Source organism: Erythrolamprus reginae, chromosome 5 (assembly GCF_031021105.1).
Source record: "Erythrolamprus reginae isolate rEryReg1 chromosome 5, rEryReg1.hap1, whole genome shotgun sequence".
Taxonomy (NCBI): Eukaryota; Metazoa; Chordata; class Lepidosauria; order Squamata; family Dipsadidae; genus Erythrolamprus; species Erythrolamprus reginae.
Window position 1 is genome coordinate 104,706,274 of NC_091954.1, and position 23,884 is coordinate 104,730,157.

At 41.2% G+C, this 23,884-nt stretch overlaps 1 protein-coding gene across 1 annotated transcript in view; it reads left to right on the forward strand.

The window, feature by feature from the left end:
* Positions 1 to 23,884, forward strand: part of NAALADL2 (N-acetylated alpha-linked acidic dipeptidase like 2) — a 716,175-nt gene that overhangs the window by 344,791 nt on the left and 347,500 nt on the right. Inside the window, exon 4 of the mRNA XM_070753658.1 lies at positions 851 to 970. Within this exon, the coding sequence (XP_070609759.1) occupies positions 851 to 970 (120 nt within the window). The remainder of the gene's footprint in view (positions 1 to 850; positions 971 to 23,884) is intronic.

Here is a 23,884-nt window from a genome sequence, read left to right on the forward strand (position 1 = left end):
ATTCTGCCGACTGCCAGCCGTTTGATCCTCACTGGCTCCAGGTTGACTTAGCCCTCTATCCTTCTGATATCAGTAAAATGAGGATCCAGATTGTTGTAGGCAATATGCTGATTCTGTAAAAGGTTTAGAGAGGGATGTGAAGCACTATGAAGTAGTAAATAACTCTAAGTGCAATTGTTATTGCTTTTGCTATAAAAGCTGAACACATTGCTTCTATCTACTAGTGAAACACCTACTATATTGTCCTGTAGAGTACGGTAAAATATCACCTATCTCTAATGGATGTTAAGTGCTATTCTTATGTATGATATATAACTATATTTCTCAGGCTAAGTGAAGGCTGTGAATTTATGACTACATACAGTACATGCTTAATAAATGGGAAGAACCTCTAATACTACATGGGTGGGATTCAGAGGAATTTAGAGAGAGAAAAGAGATTGGAAATTTGCATGCTATTCTGTGTCATTCTTCTAGTGCTTCATCCAATGAGCTATGAATTGTTCTCTGAAGTGGAAAAAACATTTCCATTTATAGAAAGAAACATGCAGATTAGTGATGATGCAGTGATAACAATATGGTGGTATTAATGAAACCGTCTGTGCATACTACTTATCGTGTGTATGCATAAGATGTTTAATGTGTTTGCGCAAAGATGTCCATGGGAATAACATATTGTGAATACAAATAAATGACAAAATAACAGAGATGGGTTGAGGCACATGTAAAAATATACGTGTGATTATCATACCAGTAATGAGAATAAAGCAGATGTCTTTGGCTACCATCTGCCTATTCATTCATAATATATGGGGAAATAATCAATAATCTGTCTTTATGTTTTTTCAAGGCTGAAGTCTTTGATGTACAATATGGAAGTCCAGGAGATTTGCTCAGGATTAAACAATTTACAAATGTGTCCAGCAAAATTGCTCTTTTAAAACTTGGGCGTATGCCTTTGCTATATAAGGTTAGTTCTGGATTTCCCCCAATGCTTTCTTTTCTTTCTGATTTTTGAATTGCAATCTTTGGTGTGGTTTTGTAAAACTGCATTCCCCTCCCTCTCTTCCTCGCTCTCTCTTTCCCAATGTTATAAATGTTATGAACCCTTTCCTGAATAGAGGAAAAAGAATACTCTTATTTATCAAATGATTCCTTTGGTCAAATGGAGACTTCAATGTATGCCTCATTTATGTACCTCTGTTACCTTGCCTTTACTATATTTAATCTGTCGATCAAGAATTTGAAGAGGAGACAGTAACATTTATAGTTCAACTGACTTTGGTGGACAGTAGAAAGCTATCAAATGGAACTACTCTCTCAGCCTTGCCCCACACAAGCCTCCCCTATCCTATCCCCTATTCTCCCTCAGGCTTGCCCAACAAAAAACAGCCCTTAGGCTATCAGTTATTTTCAAGTTGGGAGGGGGAGTAGAATGTAACTAATTAGTATAAGAGCATGTTAACAACAATATTAAAAATGCTAGTGATCTGATGGTCATTTTGGAAAATCCTTTCTTAGTGTGCACCTAGAAGCCAAGGGGAACATATGTGACAAATTTCAAGTTTGTAGCCTTTATGGATGTGGAGATTTCATGATCGTGGCATGAGTGGGTTTTGCTTTTATTACTTTGATATACAGTGTTCCCTCAATTTCTGCGGGGGATGCGTTCCAAGACCACCCACGAAAGTTGAATTTCCGTGAAATAGAGATGCGGAAGTAAATACAGTACACCATTTTTGGCTATGAACAGTATCACAAGCCATCCCTTAACACTTTAAACCCCTAAATTGCAATTTCCCATTCCCTTAGCAACCATTTACTCATCATGTTTATTTATTAAAGTTTATTTAAAAAAATATTTATTAAAGGTGGATGAAAGTTTGGCGATGACATATGACGTCATTGGGCGGGAAAAACCGTGGTATAGGGGGGGAAAACCATGAAGTGTTTTTTAATTAATATTTTTGAAAAACCGTGGTATAGACTTTTTGCGAAGTTCGAGCCCGCGAAAATCGAGGGAACACTTATATAGAGATAGATTACTATAGTCATAAAATCACCACATCCATCTTGATTTTTCTGTCCTCCTCGCATAGGTACCTCTGATTTCATGCACTCATGGATGGAATAAAAAACAGGGTAATAGCTTGAAGGCACTAAAGTGCCAATTAAGCTTTAAGAAAGGTATTGAAGTCATTTGTATCTGCATGATGGTGCAGAATAATAAGAAAATCTATGGCAAAATGATAAGGAAATCTATGCTACACAAGAGAGATGCAGCAATAGCAGATGATGTTTGATTGCACGTTGTCAGGATTAGTACCTGAGGTAATATTCCAGTTACAATGGAGTAGAATGCAATGAGTGTAAATTAAAAGGAATGGTGAGTCATGGTAGATTATCAGAATGTGCTATGACCTGATTGGTTAGGAACTGTATATATTGCAATGCACCTTTGCATAGGTGTGGTTAGTCTGTGGTTGATCTATAATTGTGGTTAGTGGTGGTGTGTCGTCTAGTAAGATAGTGTTGGTGTTATGTAAATAGAATATAGACAGTATAGTTTTCCTACAAAGAAGTAAACGTCTTCTCAAGAATTCCTGTTGTATTTTCTTCATTCTGAAACATCTCCAGTTCCTGTTATCTTATCTGATTTTGGGTGGGCAGCTTCTGAACCATCAGATAGCTTACTATAGTCATAAAATCAAAACAGCCAGTTTGATTTTTTCTGACTGTCCTCCTCACATAGTGTTGTGGTTAGCTCTGGCCCAGCTCCTGCCCCAAGGACTGTGGATGTGGGGGAGACATCCACATGCTGCAGCCTGTGCATACTGATCTGTGATGCCATTGTTACCACACCAGCAGGTCTCTAATGGTTCGGATGATCTGGTCGGAACTGGGAGGAACCACCCCTGGTGTACTCATTGCAAACTCTGCTTTTTGCTGGCAGAAAGTTGCAGAGCACTCAGGCTATCACAGGTGCCCCCCCTCCCCCGTTGTGGTTAGCTCTGGCCCATGCTGCAGGCCTGTTTTGCCCCCGATGGAATCTGCTAATGAAGGCTCCTCTGACCAAGAAGACATGAGTGACAGGGAGGAGGATAGTGGGGCAGACAGCTCAGAAGGAGATCAATTATCTAGCTCCTCCTTGGATTCAGAACAAGAGTTAATGATACAGCCACGCATGCGGAGAGCGCTGCATAGGCAGCAACAACTGAGAGATTATTATCAAAGAAAATTAGGCCACCTGTGGTTGGGTGGGGCTGTGGTAATTAGTGAGGCTGCTATAAATAGAAGCCTGTGGGTTTGGCCATTGTGGAGGATTATCTGGTCATTGTGTTTTGTGCCTGCTTTACTGACTTTGACCTTTTGTGGGCTGATTTTTCCCTGCTTTGAAACTAAACCAGAGCAAAGTGTGTTTCACTTTGTGAAAGAAGAAGGACTGTGAATTGCCTCAAAGCTGCAAGCTAAGTATCACAGAACTGATAAGGGACTTGTACCAATTACCAATTTGTTTGGAGACGAGTGCTCTTTGCTATACAAAAAGAGTGCTTCGTTTATTTGCATTTTCGGTATAAAGAACATTGTTTTGAATTTTCAAACGTGTGTGTGTCTGAAATTGTATCTGTGCATTTTCGGGAGGATTCTACCAGAGAGCTCGACAGAACACATAGGTAATCCTGATTTCAGGCATTCATGAATGGAATCAAAAGCAGGGTAATAGCTTGAAGGCACTAAAGTGCCAATTAAGCTTTAAGAAAGCTATTGAAGTTATTTGTGTCTGCATGATGGCGCAGAATAATAAGAAAACCTATAGCAAAATGATAAGGAAATCTATGCTACAAAAGAGAGATGCAGCAATATCGGATGATGTTTTATTGCACATTTGTCTTTCTTCAAACGTGGACTTATCTCCCATTTCTAATTTTTTTTGCATCCCACTGCTTCTCCCATCTGTTTTCTTTCCATAAAATAAATAAATGTTAAGGAAGCAAAAACGGAAGAGCTGTGCAACCTACTTTGATTGATCGCACTAGGAATTGAAACAGCCAATAAACAAGGAAGAAAACTGATCTGGGGGATATTAGCACAAATCTTATAACAGTTCTCATTTTGAGATAGGGCTGAATCTCAATTTTTGTCAGCTTTTCATTTTTCTAGTCGTAAGCTTGCATTCATTTGAAAATAAAAATAATCATAAAATGGTGAAACAAAAAAAAAAGTCTGCATATCCTGCATATCCTATTTCCAAGATACAGTTTTGCCTCACATGTGTTATATTTGCAATTATGTATTTTTTCCCTAATGCATTACCAGATTATTCTGTGTTATTTTCATGCAAATGTGAAAAACATGCTCTTCGCTAGTAACGAGAATTTTATGTCCTTGAGAACCACAACGTGTTACATGAAAAGTTCAAGGAAGTTTTGGAGAGTATTGAATTTTATTTTATTTATTTATTTTATTTATTGGATTTGTATGCCACCCCTCTCCGTGTAATATTATGAGCATTACAAGGTGAACCAAATAAATGTGTCCCCAGTATTTATTTGAGAGAAATTTCAGGAAGCTGGGCGGGGAAAATATTTACTGACCTCTTACATCCTGGACACAAACTGTTTCAACTACCACCCTCAAAATGTCGCTACAGAGCACTGCACACCAAGACAACTAGACACAAGAACAGGTTTTTCCCGAATGCCATCACTCTACTAAACAAATAATTCCCTCAACACTGTCAGACTTTCTACTAAATCTGCACTTCTATTCTACTAGTTTTTCTCATCATTCCTATCACCCATTTCCTCCCATGTTGACTGCATGACTTTAACTTGTTGCTTGTATCCTAAGATTTTTATTAATATTGTTTCTTCATTGCTTATTTGACCCCTATGACAATCATTAAGTGTTGTACCACATGATTCTTGACAAACATATCTTTTTCTTATATGTATACACCAAGACAACTTCCTTGTGTGTCCAATCACACTTGGCCAATAAAATTCTATTATATTTTCTCCCTAAAAATATCCCTTGCTTTTCAGAGTTATGATTTCAGGACTTTGCAGAATTGAAACAAATCCATTCCCCCCCCACATCTTGGTCTCAAGTGGCATCATTTTATAAAGTCCACAGGAGTAGAAAGAAGAAAAATAGCAAAGATTTTTTCCCCTAACAGTGGTGTAGTTAGAGATAGCCATGCTGTTTTCTATTGTTATGTGATCGGAGATCAGATTCTTCAACATCATTACTTATCCTGTTGGAGATTTAAACATGCCCCAAGGAGAAGCTCAATATAACACATTGTCTGTCTAACCTCCCCAAGTTTCAGGATCTTACTAGGTTTGTTGGATTGTCTCCAAAAGTCACTGCTCCCAGCTGTACTGCAAAGGTGTGTGCTTCTTAAGAATAAATGCTATGAACTGTAAGTGTAGCAAGAAAGCAATAGATACACAATGCATTGTGTATTTTTAAAGCAATTTAAAAACACTCATTGCTCTCCCTTTTAACTTATATCACTGTTCACTGATGTAATGGAATTTGCATGGCTTCCGGGACTCTGTCAACCGGAAAATGATTTAATGTTATAACATAAAACGTAACATATAAAATATTATAAACACAACACTACTTTTTCTCCCCTTCTTATGATCTTATAATTCCTTCATTCAGAATACAGTCAGGGCAATTGAGTTGAGCTGAGCATTTACAGGGTGGATGCCATTCCTGATTACCAAGAATTTGCAGGAAATAAGAACATAAGAAGAGCCATGCTGTATCAGGCCAAAGCCCATCGAGTCCAGCATTCTGTGTCACACAGTGGCCCATGGGGACCTTGAGCAGAAAGAGAAGGCAAAACCCTCCCTTTCCCTTGACCCCCAACAAATGGTACCCAAGGGAATCCTGCCTGCCTCAACCAACATAGAGGCGGCGCATGGACATGTGTTTCAATAACCACTGATACAATTGGCATCCATGAATCTGTCTAACCCTGCCTTGAAGCTATCCAGGCTGACAGCTGTCACGACCGCTTCTGGAAGTGAATTCCATAAATCAATGACCTTCTGGATGAAGAAATATTTCCCTTTATTTCCCTCTATGAGCTTTAGGGAGTACAGATATTTTGTCTCAGTGCCCTTACCTTGAATCGAACTCTCAACCTTCTGAATGGGAAGTGAACATCTTCACCACTGTCACTCGACCACTATACAGTGGTACCTCTACTTAAGAACTTAATTCGTTCCGTGGCCAGGTTCTTAAGTAGAAACGTTCTTAAATAGAAGCAATGTTTCCCATAGGAATCAATGTAAAAGTAAATAGTGCATGCAAACCCATTAATAAAGAAGTAAAAGCTCAGAATTTGGGTGGGAGGAGGAGGAGGAAGAAGAGGAGGAGGGGGACAGTTGCTGCCAAAGGAAGAAGGTGAGGTGAGGGGAATCAAAAAAATCCAAAACTTTAAGGCTTTTTTTTTTTTAAAAAAAGAGGGACTCTGAGGCAGCGCCCAGAGAAAGGAAAACGCTTCATTCGCTCTGGGCTGCCAAAGCCTCCTTAAGCACCACCAAAAGGCTCCTCTGGCAGCCCAAAAAAGCCCGAGATGGCCAGGATTAAAGGGGGAATGGCCGGAAACTGGCCTGGCCTTCGTGCCGCTCTCAGATTTCCTGGGAATTTTTTCCAGGCTTGGATTCTTAAGTAGAAAATGGTTCTTAAGTAGAGGCAAAAAAATCTTGAACACCCAGTTCTTATCTAGAAAATTTCTTAAGTAGAGGCATTTTTAAAGTAGAGGTACCACCATATATAATTCATAACACTCCTGACAGAAAAGCAACAACAACAACAGTTATAGTTCAGGATGGAACTAGAGGAATCTTTGGTGCTCTCTGCACTTAATGGTTTTCTTGCAGACATTTCATTACCAAACTAGATAACATCATCAGTAAAAGAAGGGTGTGGAGTTTGTTCTTATATTTTAGTGGCTTGCCTTGTCAGTGTTAGTGGGAGTGTTCTTGGTGATTCCTTGGCTACTGTTGATTAATGTTAGCTTGTTTGTCTATACAGTAGTCCCTCGCTATACCGCGCTTCACCTACTGCGGCTTCACTTCATCGCGGGTTTCTGAGGAAGTCGATCGGCAGATTTAAACAGCCCGCCGAACTCGATCGGCAGGTTTTTTAAAAAAATATATATCTAAAATTGGAAATACTGTATTTAAATACTGTATCTAAAATAAATACTGTGTGGGAAGGGTTTATAAACACTTAAAACAATGAAAACTTACCAAACAATTACAATATAAATACTTAAATAAGTACTATCAGTCGATAAATTCCCCATCGCGGATTTCACCTATCGCGGCCAGGTCTGGAACGTAACACCAGCGATAGGTGAGGGACTACTGTATTGGTAGTTCCTTCACTGAGTTGTTGTTCACTTGACCATTGGTCTAGTGCAGGGGTAGGCAAAGTGGACTCTTCTATGACATGTGGACTTCAACTCCCAGAATTCCTAAATCTGCATGACCACTCTACTATGCCCTGGTCAGACCCCACCTGGAGTACTGCATCCAATTCTGGTCACCTCACTACAAAAAAGACATCGAAACTCTGGAGAAGGTGCAAAAAAGAGCAACCAAAATGATTAGGGGACTCGAAACCAAGACTTACGAAGAGAGATTGAGAGAGCTGGGCATGGACAGCCTAGAAAAAAGAAGGTCTAGAGGGGACATGATAGCAGTTTACAGATACTTGAGGGGTTGCCACGGTGAGGAGGGGGTCTCTTTATTCCCCAGGGCACCAGAGGGCCGGACGAGGAACAATGGTTGGAAGCTGACCAAGGAGAGATTCAACCTGGAAATAAGGAAGAACTTCCTGACGGTCAGAGCGATCAACCAATGGAACTGCCTGCCAGGGGAGGTGGTGAACTCCCCAACTCTGGACACCTTCAAGAGGAGATTGGACTTCCATTTGGCTGGGGTGCTGTAGGGTTTCCTGCTCAGGCAGGGGGTTGGACTCGATGACCTAACGGTCCCTTTCAACTCTATAAATAAATAAATAAATAAATAAATAAATAAATAAATAAATAAATAAATAAATAAATAAATAAATAAATAAATAAATAAATAAATAAATAAATAAATAAATAAATAAATAAATAAATAAATAAATAAAAGATTTCCAGCTTGGGAATTCCATAGGACTTTACATCATTTCTGACATCTGCACACTTCCTCTATCTAATGGTTAGCATTAGTTATGGGCTCCTATGGGTATGGTCAGGTACGCAGAACCGGTAGAAAAATTTTGATTTTTTTCCCCTTTCCCCCCCCCCTTCTGGGCTCTGAGTATGTTTTTCCCATCACAGTAAATGAGGTTGAATGTGTATAATTTTAGAAGTGTGTGTGTACATACACTTTATATTATAAGTAATGTAATGTACACATATGGCATATATATATAGAATTAAATAGTATATTTTGGATGTTCAGTAATAGTAAATAGATAGGGAAATTGTATCTCTTCAAGGCGAGGAGAGGCCAGGTACCCTAACCCAAACCCTTGATGTGGGTGACATCAAGTTGGCCACCTTTAAGCCAGTCACACGATCTTTAAGCCACCCTCGGTCACATGATCATCAAGCCACTCCCACCTGGTCACACGCCCACGCCCACGCCCACATAATAAGCCACACCTACAGTGTGGTAGTAATTTTTTTTTGTAGGCCTTCATTAATCAGCATATTCCTTTCTCACATTCTCTCAGCACAAACATATACTTTCTAACCATATTTTATGAGAACAGAGCAGCAGAAAGAAAGCTGACATGCAGAAAATACATGTTGGTTATACAATATAATATGTCATGACAATGGCTGTTCCGTTGCTCTTATAACATGTCTTATTTCTTACAAAAGTTCCATTTCAAATAAGGTTCCATTTCTCTGACACACAAATCAACTAAAGCCTTCTAAAGCAGCTTAAAAACAACAACAAAACAAAACAAAACCCAGCAGCTCCAGAAGAGAATACAGAGTCATTTAAAACAGGGTCATTTATAGCAGTGATTTTCAACCTTTTTTGAGCCGCGGCACACTTTTTACATTTACGAAACCCTGGGGCACATTGAGCGGGGGGAGGGTGGGGGCTAAAAAAAGTTTGGACAAAAAAATCCTCTCTCTCTCTTCCTCCCTTTCGCACTATTTCTCTCTCCCTCCCTCTTTCTCCCCCTTCCTTCTTTCTCTCTCCATCCCTCTTTCTTTCTCTTCCTTCCTCTCTTTTTTGCTCTCTCTCCCTCCCTCCCTCCCTCCCTCTCCCTCCCTCCCTCTATGTCTTTCTCTCTCTCCTTCCCTCCCTCTCTTTCTCTCTCTCTATTGCTTTCTTTCTCTCTCTTTTCATCAAACCTTCTGGCTGCTAGTTGGGGTTGATGCTTTCTTTCTCTTGTTCTCTTTCTCTCTTGCTTTCTCTCTCTCTCTTGTTCTCTTTCTCTCTCTCTTTCTCTCTCTCTTGCTTTCTTTCTCTTGTTCTCTTTCTCTCTTGCTTTCTCTCTCTCTCTTGTTCTCTTTCTCTCTCTCTCTTGCTTTCTTTCTTTCTCTGAGCTTCGCGGCACACCTGACCATGTCTCACGGCACACTAGTGTGCCGCAGCACACTGGTTGAAAAACACTGATTTATAGCATACAATTCAAGGATTGTAACAGCCACCTACTCTGCTGGACAAACCAGCAGAAGGGTAGCAGAGCGCATCCATCAACCCCAACTAGCAGCCAGGAGGTTTGATGAAAAGCTCTAATTTCACAACACATGGACACACCGAACCATAGTTTCAATTTGGAAACTGTGAGCATAGAAAGTAACTTAAAAAAAATCCTGCTAAGTCAATGGTTTAGAAATGATATGAAGACAATCTTCACATATAAGCACAAATACAATGAGTTTTTGGATATTATTCTTTTGTTAGGAATCGCTCTACTATCCTGATATAATCTACAAATAGGTTCAATAGAGATTGAAGATTGATGGCATATAAATGAATGAATGAATGAATGAAAGAAAGAAAGATCCACGTTTTAATCACCACATAGAAATGAATAATCATCAAAGAACTTTAATTCAGAAATTGATTTTTATTAAGGCTTTATAAAGGCTTGTTTAGAACATCAGCATAGGATTGCAGGCATTGTTTGTTTGTTTGTTTGTTTGTTTATTTATTTGTTTATTTATTTGTTTGTTTGTTTGAAATGACTCAGGACATCGTACAACATTGTAAATACAAGCAATATATGTGAAGAAATCTATTTTTTAAAAATGAAATAAACAAAGTTAGCAAAGATTCTAAAAAAATCCCATGTACAGTTATTCACATTCATCCAATTCAATCCAATTGTCTCCAGCCAATTCACAACATCGGCTGGAGACAATCTCAGCGCTCACGGACCCCATGCCCACCAGCAGAGGTAGGTCTTCAGAGCTTTAAAAAGGACCAGGAGGGAGGGGGCGGTATGTATCTCCAGAGGGGGTTTGTTCCTGAATCATGCTGATGCAGACCTGTTCTTTAGAACTGGTAGCTCTGACTGGTTCTCTATCTTTGTAGTGCCCACCGATCTGCCCCTGAGTTATACTGACCTTTATCTCTGCTTCCGAAGACCAGCTGATCAGAGGCGGCAGGTTGAATTGCTACTCCACAGCTGTTTTCCGTACTCCTTGTCTCATTTGTAAGATCAAAGGGGTTGGTTTTTTTTAAAGTACTGAGGATGTATAGAGGAATATTTTCCAGAAGGGGACACACGTGTGCCAAATGGTACACTTCCGTCGCGATGCGAATTGGTGGGGATAGAAACATAGAAGCCTGACGGCAGAAAAAGACCTCATGGTCCATCTAGTCTGCCCTTATACTACGGTATTTCCTGTATTTTATCTTAGGATGGATATATGTTTATCCCAGGCATGTTTAAATTCAGTTACTGTGGATTTACCAACCACGTCTGCTGGAAGTTTGTTCCAAGGATCTACTACTCTTTCAGTGAAATAATATTTTCTCATGTTGCTTTTGATCTTTCCTCCAACTAACTTCAGATTGTGTCTCCTTGTTCTTGTGCTCACTTTCCTATTAAAAACACTTCCCTCCTGAACCTTATTTAACCCTTTAACATATTTAAATGTTTCGATCATGTCCCCCCTTTTCCTTCTGTCCTCCAGACTATGCAGATTGAGTTCATTAAGTCTTCCCTGATACGTTTTATGCTTAAGACCTTCCACCATTCTTGTAGCCCGTCTTTGGACCCGTTCAATTTTGTCAATATCTTTTTGTAGGTGAGGTCTCCAGAATTGAACACAGTATTCCAAATGTGGTCTCACCAGCACTCTATATAAGGGGATCACAATCTCCCTCTTCCTGCTTGTTATACCTCTAGCTATGCAGCCAAGCATCCTACTTGCTTTTCCTACTGCCCGACCACACTGCTCACCCATTTTGAGACTGTCAGAAATCACTACCCCTAAATCCTTCACTTCTGAAGTTTTTACTAACACAGAACTGCCAATGCAATACTCAGATTGAGGATTCCTTTTCCCCAAGTGCATTATTTTACATTTGGAAACATTATACTGCAGTTTCCATTGCTTTGACCATTTATCTAGTAAAGCTAAATCGTTTACCATATTACAGACTCCTCCAGGAATATCAACCCTATTGCACACTTTAGAGTCATCGGCACATAGGCAAACCTTCCCTACCAATGTAAGTAGATGGTAAGTAGAACCCACCCCTGGTGGGCATATATGCATCACTTTGATGATGCATAACAAAATTATGGACATCATATTATTTGATAACAAGTAACGTTTGTTCAGGTAGCTGAATTTGGCAGATCATGAAAAAATTAAAATTGATAGTTCTGTTTCATATTGATCTTCACCGCATCCTAAGGAAATAAGTTCCCTTAACATTTCATTTCCATTTACTGTCGATAAAACTGCATGCAGGAGTCAAACTTAATTCAACAACTTTTAAAGTATTACTTACAGCATTTCTCCAAAGATTATTCTATTGCATTTTCTCCGAGATGAAAAAAGATCTTTTAGTGCCCTCAAAAGACATGTATCTAGCACGCATATACCCCATACACCCCTTTAATAATTTCTCAAGCATATCTTTTATGTAATCTTAACTTTTCCCTCTCAGGAAGTTATTTACATCGCATTTCATAACAGCATGTTCTAGTTATAAGAGATGCAATATCAGGAAATAATTACCATCTCCCTCAGAAAAGTACCTTATTGGGATTTCCAGAGTGATTTTTCCAAGCGATAGTTTATGTCATAGTCTTCAAGAAAAAAAAAGATAATATTTAATTTTCTGTTCAACTTGACCTTGTCACCTGTCATATTACAACTGGGAGTGAATTGTTTGCTCCGATGTGCTGATTTAAAAAAATACCCAATTCCATTTTTAAGACTTCCTTATGACAAATTCAAGATTAATTAGTCAAGGGAAACTGATAGCTGGACAAATTGCTTTTCTTCTTCAATAACCATATTTATCATCTTAATGTCAGATTTGCTTCCTAGTTGAATCATATCAATGTGCGGTGAATTAGACCTGCTGCTTTAGGCATCAAATAAGTTTTTTAAGGTCTGTCAATTTTTTAAATTGGTATTTGTGGGGTCTTCCTACAGCAAAGAGATCGTTTATGTGGAGTACTTCCCCAAGTAGATCCTGTCCATATAAAATCCTTTGTAAAACTGGGATGGAATCAGCCCTAGGTAAAGTGGACTATTTGATCCCTTCCAGGAAGAATTCAGGGCTGGAGACTGGGTGGAAATAACATTGATTGCACCCTTGGGTGATCTCTACTGGGAGATCTGCTTGGAATAGATCCAGTTTATTTAAGTGTCTGCTAGTGATGGGCAAACCCAACGGTGTTCAGGTTCAGCGAGTTTGGACGAACTTCATGCAAAGTTTAGCCGAACCCGAACTCGAACTCCGAACACTACGTGACATCAAAGCTCAGCCCCGGAATACCATCGTTTTTTTATTTTTACGGATTTTTTATTTTTATTTATTTTTATTTTTACGAAAAAGTATGTCGCAGCGGCATCGCAAGCAAAGGGAGGTATTTTCATGTAATTTCTTTTTTAATTTTTACATAAAAAGACCTCCCTTTGCTTGTGGCGCCACTGTGGCATCCTTAAAAATAAATAAAAATAAAGAATCCATAAAAATAAAAAACGATTGGATTCCGGGGGCGGAGCTTTGACATCACATATACCGGCAGCTGGCTAAGCACGCCCAGGTGATCACTTCCATTATTCTAGTGCTGCCCCCCGAATCCAGGAAGTGATCACCTTGTTGTGCTTAGCAACCTGCCGGTATACGTGACGTCAAAGCTCCACCCCCGAAATCCCTTTGTGGGATTCCCCAGCTCCTTTTGTGCCTCCCTCCCAGCCTCCCAACCGGCTGACAGCTCCCCAGTGTTCACCTTCCTCCGCCGCCACCAGCACCTGGCTCCTCCTCCTCTTCTCAGCAGATGACAGCCAGGCGGTGGCTTTCGTGCTGTTCGGCACAAACGCCGAACTGGAGCACAATTTTTTAAAAAAATTCGGGTTCGGATCCGGCATGCCGAACATAAAATTTGGTACGGACCCGAATTGTGCGGGTTCGGTTCACCCAACACTAGTGTCTGCCTCTTTCCAATTACACGTACCCATTCCATTAAGGCATTAAGAAGAATATGTCACAGGTTCCATCTGCTAAAGAGTTTCATTTGATGGACCTAGACACAACTTTTTTTGGTGTGGTTTCTGCACTGTAAAGCAGGGGGCTCCAACCTTGGCAACTTTAAGACCAGTAGACTTCAACTCCCAGAATTCCTCAGGCAGCTGGCTGAGGAATTCTGGGAGTCCACAGGTCTTAAAGTTGCCAAGACTGGAGATCCCTGCTCTAGAACATCATTCTTCCTTCGAAATTCCATCCATCCCTTTTAGACTTTTGGGAGGCTTTGAAAATAGAGTGGGTAGGGGGATGGGGTGGATTAGATGGGTAGGAGATTGGACTAGATGACCTACAAGGTCCCTTCCAACTTTGTTATTCTGTTAAGAGTGACATAGTTCTTTCAGCAACCCTAGGGATTCCATTAGGAATTTTTACAATAGTTATATTTTGTTTACATGAGTATTTTATTTATAGTATCTTATTTATCTTGTTTTTATTTGTTTTTATAGTGTTTTGATAGTTATGATGTTATTTTAAATATTGGTTGTATGTTGCCCAGAGTCACATTTACTGAGATGGATGGCTATATAAATGTGATAAATAAATGCTCAATAACCTGAAGGCAATATCTTCCATGGAATATCATGAATTTAAATCAGCCTTCATTTCGTATTGCTGTACTAATTTCTCTAAATGAGAACTTTTAACTAATCTCAAAACTTAACTACTGTTCCCAAAATGCTAATTCTTTTATTTTTTTTTAAGTAACATTAAAAATATGGCAGACAAAGAAATTTCACATTCTAGTCAATTGTGTGTTGTGATGGATCAGGTGTGAGTCATCGGTGAGTTTTGTGATGGGTCGTATGATAGGTTAGGGTCATTCAGAGGTGAACTGCTAGTGGTTGCATGAGTTGTGCTGTCTCTGGTAGGCTTAGAATTTGGATTATAAGGGGTTTGTAGGCTGGCTGTACGTCAACATAGAGCAAGATGGTGCAGTGGGTAGAGTGCAGTACTGCAGGCCACTAAAGCTGACTGCTAGATCTGCAGGTCAATGGTTCAAATCTAATCAGCGGCTCAAGGTTCACTCAGCCTTCCATCCTTCCGAAGTGGGTAAAATGAGGACCTGGATTGTGGGGACAATATGCTGGCTCTGTTAAAAAGTACTATTGCTAACATGTTGTAAGCCTCGCTGAGTCTAAGGAGAAGGGCAGCATAAAAAAAATTGAATGAATAAACAAACAAACAAACAAACACAAACAAACAAACAAACATGTCTTTTGATGCTATTGCTATTCATTCATTCATTCATTCATTCATTCATTCATTCATTCATTCATTCATTCATTCATTTGTCCAATACATAAATACATTGGAAGAAAAATAGACATGTAGTAATATATATAAGGGTAAAACTGAACTTATAGGAGAGGATATATGAAAGGAAGAAAATATATATGAAAAGCGAGAGAAAGGAAGACAGTTGGACAGGGGACGAAAGGCACATCAGTGCACTTATGTATGCCCCTTACTGGACTCTTAGGAACCTGGAGAGGTCAATCGTGGAGAGTCTAAGGGAGAAATGTTGGGGGTTAGGGGTTGAGACAACTGAGTCCGGTAATGAGTTCCACGCTTCGATAACTCGATTGTTGAAATCATATTTTTTACAGTCAAGTTTGGAGCGGTTCGTATTAAGTTTGAATCTGTTGCTGTTGAAGCTGAAGTAGTCATTGACTGGTAGGACGTTGCAGCATATGATCTTGTGGGCAATACTCAAGTCGTGTTTTAGGCGCCGTAGTTCTAGGCTTTCTAGGCCCAGGATTGTTAGTCTATTTTGGTAGGATCTTCTGTTTCGAGTGGAGGAGTGAAGGGCTCTTCTGGTGAAATATCTTTGGACATTTTCAAGGGTGTTGATGTCTGAGATATGGTATGGGTTCCAGACAGATGAGCAGTTTGTGGAATGCCAAACTTCGATGAACTCATAAGCGTGGTGAGTGGTAGCATGGCCAATTATTTTTGTGTTGCTGTTTGCTGTCGGTGTGGGTAGTGATTTCATCCTTAATCCTTCTGAGGTGGGTAAAATGAGCACCTAAAATAGTTGGGGGCAATTATGCTGATTCCTTAAACCACTTAGAGAGTCTGTAAAGTACTATAAAGCAGTGTCTATGTCTAAATGCTATTGTTATTTGGGGTCATGGCGTTTGATTGCCATCCGGTATTCGTGAATCCTAGTTTTAATTGATGTTTATGTTTGTCCCACGTAGAATTGGTTGCAATAGTTACAGATGATTTTGTAAATTACATTGTTTCTTTCATCCTTCTGTATAAAAATAAGTTAAAAGTATAAAAGTAAGGGCTGGAAACACCCTGGGTGAGCACCAGCATCAACCAACTTTCAATGCAGTGCTAGGTTTCATTAACAGATGGATAGAATGAGTAATGGGCAGCCAAAATTTTTACTGCCACACTGTGGGTGTGGCTTATTTTGTGGGTGTGGCTTAATGGTCATGTGACTGGGTAGGAGTGGCTTGCCAGCCATGAGACCAGGTGGGACTGGCTTGAATGATCATCATCATTCAAGTGATCTGTTAAGTTCTCGACTTACAACTCACCAGTGCCGCTCTCTGGGGTGACAATTCGCTTCGCGTTTCCCACGCTCTCCTTCCTGGGTCGCCCCCTGCTTCAGGCTGGGTAGCTAGATGAATGGGTGCCGATCAGCTGTTGAGAAAAGAGGGGGGAGGAAATGGGGCCCCTGCAACTCCTGCCAGTGCTGGTTTCCCTGCTGCTTTCCAAGAAGAAGGAGGAGGGGGATGGGAGGGGGGATAGTCAGCTGGAGCTGGGCAGACGGCTTTATTTCCGCTGATGGAACTACGTTCCACCTTGTCCTGCCTTCTGCCCACCCCTGGTAGGACAGCTGCAGACTTCTTAAGGCATACTTGAACATTCTATTCTTTGGCCACCTAGCAACCACTAAAAATAACTGGTAGTTTTAACGTGCATTGAGTCTATATCAAGAACAGTATAAAAACAATACCACAAATGCCATACTTTAGCTATATTATCTCATCCAAAGCTGTCTTCTTCTTGGGCAGAAACTTCAGATGCAAATTCTTGTTTATCAAATTGAATAAAAAGCTGGTAGAAAATAAACACAGGAAAAATGTTCCGCCTAGCACTAAAATAAAATGCATTTAATTAAAATGACACTTAATCCTCTCTCAAAAACAATTAGGATTAGAAGAAAAAGCAGCTCTCAGTATGTAAATCTGAAGTAACTTCAAAATTCTTATCCATTTGCAGAACAAATAGTAATTTAAAGCTATGTTGGATTTAAACTAGCAGAATGATTGAGGGGAATTTACACTCAAAATCTTACACTGGATCAAGGGGTAGATCTTGAGGATGGTTAATTGCTATTGGTAATTGTTCCTGCTTAGGGTATATTGATTTCTCATTCCTCAGCATCTGCGGTCAAGACAGGAAGGAAACATGCTACCCATAACTTCTTTTAATATCCCCAGACTGGTGAATCTGAGACCTTGTTGTAGTATCATGGAATAAAAGAGTTGGAAGGGACCTTGCAGATCTTCTACTCCAACTCCTGCTCAAGCAAGAAATGGGTTTCAGAAACCCTGAAACCTATTTCAGACAAGTGGTTGCCCATTCTCTTAAAAAATCTCCAGTATTGGAGCACCTACAACTTCTGGAGTTGTGATCGTTAATCCTATAGGAAAGATCAACTGATTAAATGTTCTAACTGTCAGTAAATTTCTCCTTAGTTCTAGGTTGCTTCTCTTCTTGATCAGTTGCCATCTATTAATTCTTGTCTTGCCTTCTGGTACTTTGGAAAATAGGTCAATACCTTCTTCTTTGTGGTAGTCCCTTAGATGTTGGATGCAGTCGCTAACATGTCACCCCCTAGTCCAGTGGTGGTGAACCTTTTTCCCACACCCATAATTCAATGCCTGGAGAGGGCAAAATGTCCCCCCTTCCGGATGCCTGACTCATTTCCGGTCTTCCAGTGGGCTAGGTAGGCTTCTCTGGAGCCTGGGAAGGGTCAAAACACCCTCTCCTGCTCCCCATAGACCCTCTGGAAGCTGAAAACAAACTCCCAGAGCCTCCAGTTGAGCCAAAAATCAGCTTGCCGGCATGCACATGCATGTTGGAGCTAAGCTAGATCAACGGCTCGCGTGCCAACAGAAATGGTTCCACGTGGCACTTGTGCCATAGGTTCGCCATCACTGCCCTTCTTTCATTAAACTAGACATAGCCAATTCTTGCAAGTATTTTATTATTGATTGATTGATTGATTGATTGATTGATTGTTAGAGTTGGAAGGGACCATGCGGGCCCTGGAGAATAAAGTGATCCCCTCCTCTCTGTGGCAACCCCTCGTATACCTGTAGACTGCTATCATGTCCGCTCTGGCCCTCCTTTTCTCTAGGCTATCCATGCCCACTTCCCGCAGTCTCTCTTCGTAAATCTTGGTTTCTAGACCCCTGATCATTTTGGTTGCTCTTTTCTGCACCTTCTCCAGAGTTTCAATGTCTTTTTTGAAGTGTGGTGACCAGAACTGAACACAGTACTCCAGGTGTGGTCTGACCAGGACGTAGTAGAGTGGTATTAAGACTTCCCTGGTCTTGGAGTGTATTCCCCTGTTGATGCAGCTTAGGATTGTGTTGGCTTTTTTAGCTGCTGCTGCACATTGTTGGCTCATGTTTAGTTGATTGTCCACCAAGACTCCGAGATCTTTTTCACCATCGCTACTGCTGAGAATGGTTTCTCCGAGGCTGTATGTCTGTCCAGGTTTTTTTTTTTACCTAGGTGAAGGACTTTGCTCTTGTCGATGTTGAACATCATTTTGTTGGTGTGGGCCCACTGTGTTAGTCTGTCCAGGTCTTTCTGTAATTTGAGCCTGTCTTCAAGGGTGTTGGCTACCCCCGCCAGCTTGGTGGCATTTTTCAAATGTTTCAGCTTCCAGAGTCTTCTGATAATCTTTGCAGTCTCCTTTGCACTTTTTCTAGAGTTTCAACATCATTTTTATATCGTGGCAACCAAACCTGGATTCAATTTTCTTATTTTTCCCCCCTTCTTTTTAAAAACTGGTTCATCAGCCAACTGCTAGACATTTAAATCCTAATTGCACATTAGATAGCACTGCTATTTTTCTGGGATTAAAAAGCTGTTTGGTTTAAAAATGTACATCATTCTCATGTTATTCTGTGTAATTGCACTTTCTTCCCCTTAAAGAAAATTATATATTGATTTTGTTTCTTTGCGAGGGCTGAGATGCCCACAGCACAAACAGTTTATGTGCATAGGTGAGTGATAGCTTGATTGAATACTGCAGCAAAGAAATTTAATGCTACTTGCTCTGGGACCTCGGCTTTATTTCCTCCGAAGATGAAGGCCTTTCAGGGGACTTTTCTGGATATTAAAATTCTCCCTTTTCTTCCACTGGTCCCCATAAGGATCAAAGCCTCAGTCTCAGGTGGAAAAAGGGAAGCAGTATAAAAATAATATGCCAGCTTTCCCATTATTTTCTTGACCTCCTGGAGATCCGCTGACAACTATATTAAATTTAGATTGTAATGGCAACCTCCCAGTCTGTGACATATATTTAGAATAGAATAGAATAGAATTTTATTGGCCAAGTGTGATTGGACACACAAGGAATTTGTCTTGGTGCATATGCTCTCAGCGTACATAAAATAAAATATACATTTGTCAAGAATCATGTGGTACAACATTTAATGATTGTCATAGGGGTCAAATAAGCAATGAAGAAGCAATATTAATAAAAATCTTAGGATATAGAATAGAATAGAATAGAATAGAATAGAATTTTTATTGGCCAAGTGTGATTGGACACACAAGGAATTTTTCTTGGTGCATATGCTCTCAGCGTACATAAAATAAAATATACATTTGTCAAGAATCATGTGGTACAACACTTAATGATTGTCATAGGGGTCAAATAAGCAATGAAGAAGCAATATTAATAAAAATCTTAGGATATAGAATAGAATAGAATAGAATTTTTATTGGCCAAGTGTGATTGGACACACAAGGAATTTTTCTTGGTGCATATGCTCTCAGCGTACATAAAATAAAATATACATTTGTCAAGAATCATGTGGTACAACACTTAATGATTGTCATAGGGGTCAAATAAGCAACGAAGAAGCAACAGTAATAAAAATCTTAGGATATACTCAACAAGTTACAGTCATACAGTCAACATGGGAGGAAATGGGTGAAAGGAATGATGAGAAAAACTAGTAGAATGGAAGTGCAGATTTAGTAGAAAGTCTGACAGTGTTGAGGGAATTATTTGTTTAGTAGAGTGATGGCGTTTGGAAAAAAACCTGTTCTTTTGTCTACTTGTCTTGGTGTGCAGTGCTCTGTAGCGACGTTTTGAGGGTAGGAGTTGAAACAATTTGTGTCCAGGATGTGAGGGGTCAGTAAATATTTCCCCCGCCCTCTTTTTGACTTGTGCAGTATTCAGGTCCTCAATGGAAGGCAGGTTGGCAGCAATTGTTTTTTCTGCAGTTCTGATTATCCTCTGAAGTCTGTGTCAGTCCTGTTGGGTTGCAGCACCAAACCAGACAGTTATAGAGGTGCAGATGACAGACTCAATGATTCCTCTGTAGAACTGAATCAGCAGCTCCTTGGGCAGTTTGAGCTTCCTGAGGTGGCGCAGAAAGAACATTCTTTGTTGTGCTTTTTTGATGATGTTTTTGATGTTAGGTGACCTTTTAGGTCTTAAGATATGATAGAACCTAGAAATGTGAAGGTCTCTACTGTTGATACTGTGTTGTCTAGTATTGTGAGGGGTGGAAGGGTTTCTCTTAAAGTCACAAGAACTGCCATTTACATTTTCCATAGAGTGAAATCCACTTGACCAGTTTGCAAAATTAATATGGCAGCTCACAGCAACCTAAAGCCACAATCCAATTAAGTGAAGAAAAAGTCAATCAAAAGTGTCTAATTATGGCACCATTTGAAAGTTTAGATTTTATGCCACGGTGGGAAATGAATAATGTATGCTGGAAAACAACCATGGGACAAATGTTGGCATAAAAATCCCATAAATAAATCCTATAAAAGCATTCCTTACTCATGCCGATATTAAGATAAACAGCCAAAAGGCCAACTTGAATCTGCTTTCTTTCAGTCTCTGATGTTTCTTCTGAATATTCTTATCAAAAATTAAAGATGAATGCATATAGAAACAATCACATCAGCTATTTCCCAAAGCACCTGAAGGTTAGACAAGGAAAAATGGATTGAAACTGAACAAGGAGGGATTCAATAAGGAGAATTTTTCCAACAGTGAGATCAACCAGTGGAACATGTTACCTTCAGAAGTTGTGGGAGCTTCATCACTGGAGGCCTTCAAGAAGAGATTGGACTGCCATTTGTCAGAAATGATGTAGGATGTCCAGTTTGGGCAGGATATTTGACTAGATGACCTACACGACCCTTCCAACTCTGTTAATCTAAATACATGAGACCTAAAAAGTACTGGAACAATTAAAAATTGAAAGAAGAAGAAAAAAAATCACTGCCTTCCACAATTTGATTGATTGATTTTGTCCATTACATAATGAGGGTTTTAGTGGGTATACACATACCCTGTTTCCCCGATAGTAAGGCAGTGTCTTACTATCTTTTTACCCCCAAAAGCCCCTCTGTGTCTTACTTTGGGGGTATGTGTTATATTGTCCCGGGCACCGGGGCCGGCTCGTCTTCGGGCTTCGGCCCGGGCGAGGCCTCTTCTCCTCCGGGCGGGCGGCGTTAGGCGGCGTTGCGCGGCAGGCGCGGCTGCCTGTCGGGCCCGGCCTCCATCCCTCCTGCGCCGCGGTGGGGCCGGTCCGCGATGCGCGTCCTGGGGGCGCCCGGCTGGCCGGCTCCGGAGGCTGCGGCTCCTCCCGCTGCTGCCCAACGCCGAAGATGCCCCGCGCCCAGCCCGGCTACGGCAGAAGGCAGGCAGGCAGCCCCAGGCGCGGCGGGGAGAGCAAAGGCGGCTTCGGCCCGGGCGAGGCCTCTTCTCCTCCGGGTGGGCGGCATTAGGCAGCGTTGCGCGGCAGGCGCGGCTGCCCGGAGGAGAAGAGGCCTCGCCCGGGCCGAAGCCACATTTGCTCTCCCCGCCGCGCCTGGGGCTGCCTGCCTGCCTGCTGCCCAACGCCGAGGATGCCCCGCGCCCAGCCCGGCTACGGCAGAGAGGCAGGCAGGCAGCCCCAGGCGCGGCGGGGAGACCAAAGGCGGCTTCGGCCCGGGCGAGGCCTCTTCTCCTCCGGGCAGGCGGCGTTGCGCGGCAGGCGCGGCTGCCCGTCGGGTCCGGCCTCCATCCCTCCTGCGCCGTGGCGGGGCCGGTCTGCGATGCGCATCCTGGGGGCGCCCGGCTGGCCGGCTCCGGAGGCTGCGGCTCCTCCCGCTGCTGCCCAACACCGAGGATGCCCTGCGCCCAGCCCGGCTACGGCAGCAGGCAGGCAGGCAGGCCCAGGCGCGGCGGGGAGAGCAAAGGCGGCGGCGGGAGTAGCGGACACCTCCCTCGCTTTTAGTACCGTGTTTCCCCGAAAGTAAGACATATGTCTTACTTTCGGGGTATGGCTTATATTAGCCGACCCCCCTGAAACCCCCCATATGTCTTACAATCGGGGGGGTCTTACTATCGGGGAAACACGGTAGTAAAAAACACAATGAAGGTTATAGAGGATATACTCATAGTAAAATACATCTAAGAAAGAATAGAAGTGAAGATATAGGAATAAAATATATCAATGAAAGAATAGAAGAAGAGATGTAGGAATAGAAGAAAGGTATAGGAGATATAGAAACATAGAAACATAGAAGACTGACGGCAGAAAAAGACCTCATGGTCCATCTAGTCTGCCCTTATACTATTTCCTGTATTTTATCTTACAATGGATATATGTTTATCCCAGGCATGTTTAAATTCAGTTACTGTGGATTTATCTACCACGTCTGCTGGAAGTTTGTTCCAAGGATCTACTACTCTTTCAGTAAAATAATATTTTCTCACGTTGCTTTTGATCTTTCCCCCAAACTAACTTCAGATTGTGTCCCCTTGTTCTTGTGTTCACTTTCCTATTAAAAACACTTCCCTCCTGAACCTTATTTAACCCTTTAACATATTTAAATGTTTCGATCATGTCCCCCCTTTTCCTTCTGTCCTCCAGACTATACAGATTGAGTTCATTAAGTCTTTCCTGATACGTTTTATGCTTAAGACTTCTACCATTCTTGTAGCCCGTCTTTGGACTTGTTCAATTTTGTCAATATCTTTGACAAATGTGGTCTCACCAGCGCTCTATATAGCGGGATCATAATCTCCCTCTTCCTGCTTGTTATACCTCTAGCTATGCAGCCAAGCATCCTACTTGCTTTTCCTACCGCCCGACCACACTGCTCACCCATTTTGAGACTGTCAGAAATCACTACCCCTAAATCCTTCTCTTCTGAAGTTTTTGCTAACACAGAAATATAGGAGAGCAATAGGACACGGGACAGAAGGCATTCTGTTGCACTTATGCACACCCCTTACTGACCTCTTAGGAATCTGGAGAGGTCAACCATGGATAATCTAAGGGTAAAGTGTTGAGGGTTTGGGGATGACACTATGGAGTCCAGTAATGAGTTCCATGCTTCGACAACTCGGTTACTGAAATCGTATATTTTACAGTCAAGTTTGGAGCGGTTAATATTAAGTTTAAGTTTGTTGTGTGCTCTTGCGTTGTTGTGGTTGAAGCTGATGTAGTCGCCGACAGGCAGGACGTTGCAGCATATAACCCTATAAGCAATACTTAGATCATGTTTAAGGCGTCTTAGTTCTAAGTTTTCTAGGCCCAGGATTGAAAGTCTAGTCTCGTAGGGTATTCTGTTTCGAGTAGAGGAGTGAAGGGCTCTTCTCATGAAATATCTTTGAATATTTTCAAGGGTGTTCACTTCTAGTATCGGGTTTTCACTAATTCCTCTTCCACAATCCCTCTTCCACAATCCCTCTTCCACAATTCCTCTTCCACAACCTCTTCCACTAATTCCACAAGGAATTAGTGAGATTTTCACTAATTCCTCTTCCACAATCTCACTAGGGGACATGTGTGTGAGAAAGATTTCAGCTATTTTTTTTTTTTACTTCTGTGCATGCACAGAAGCAA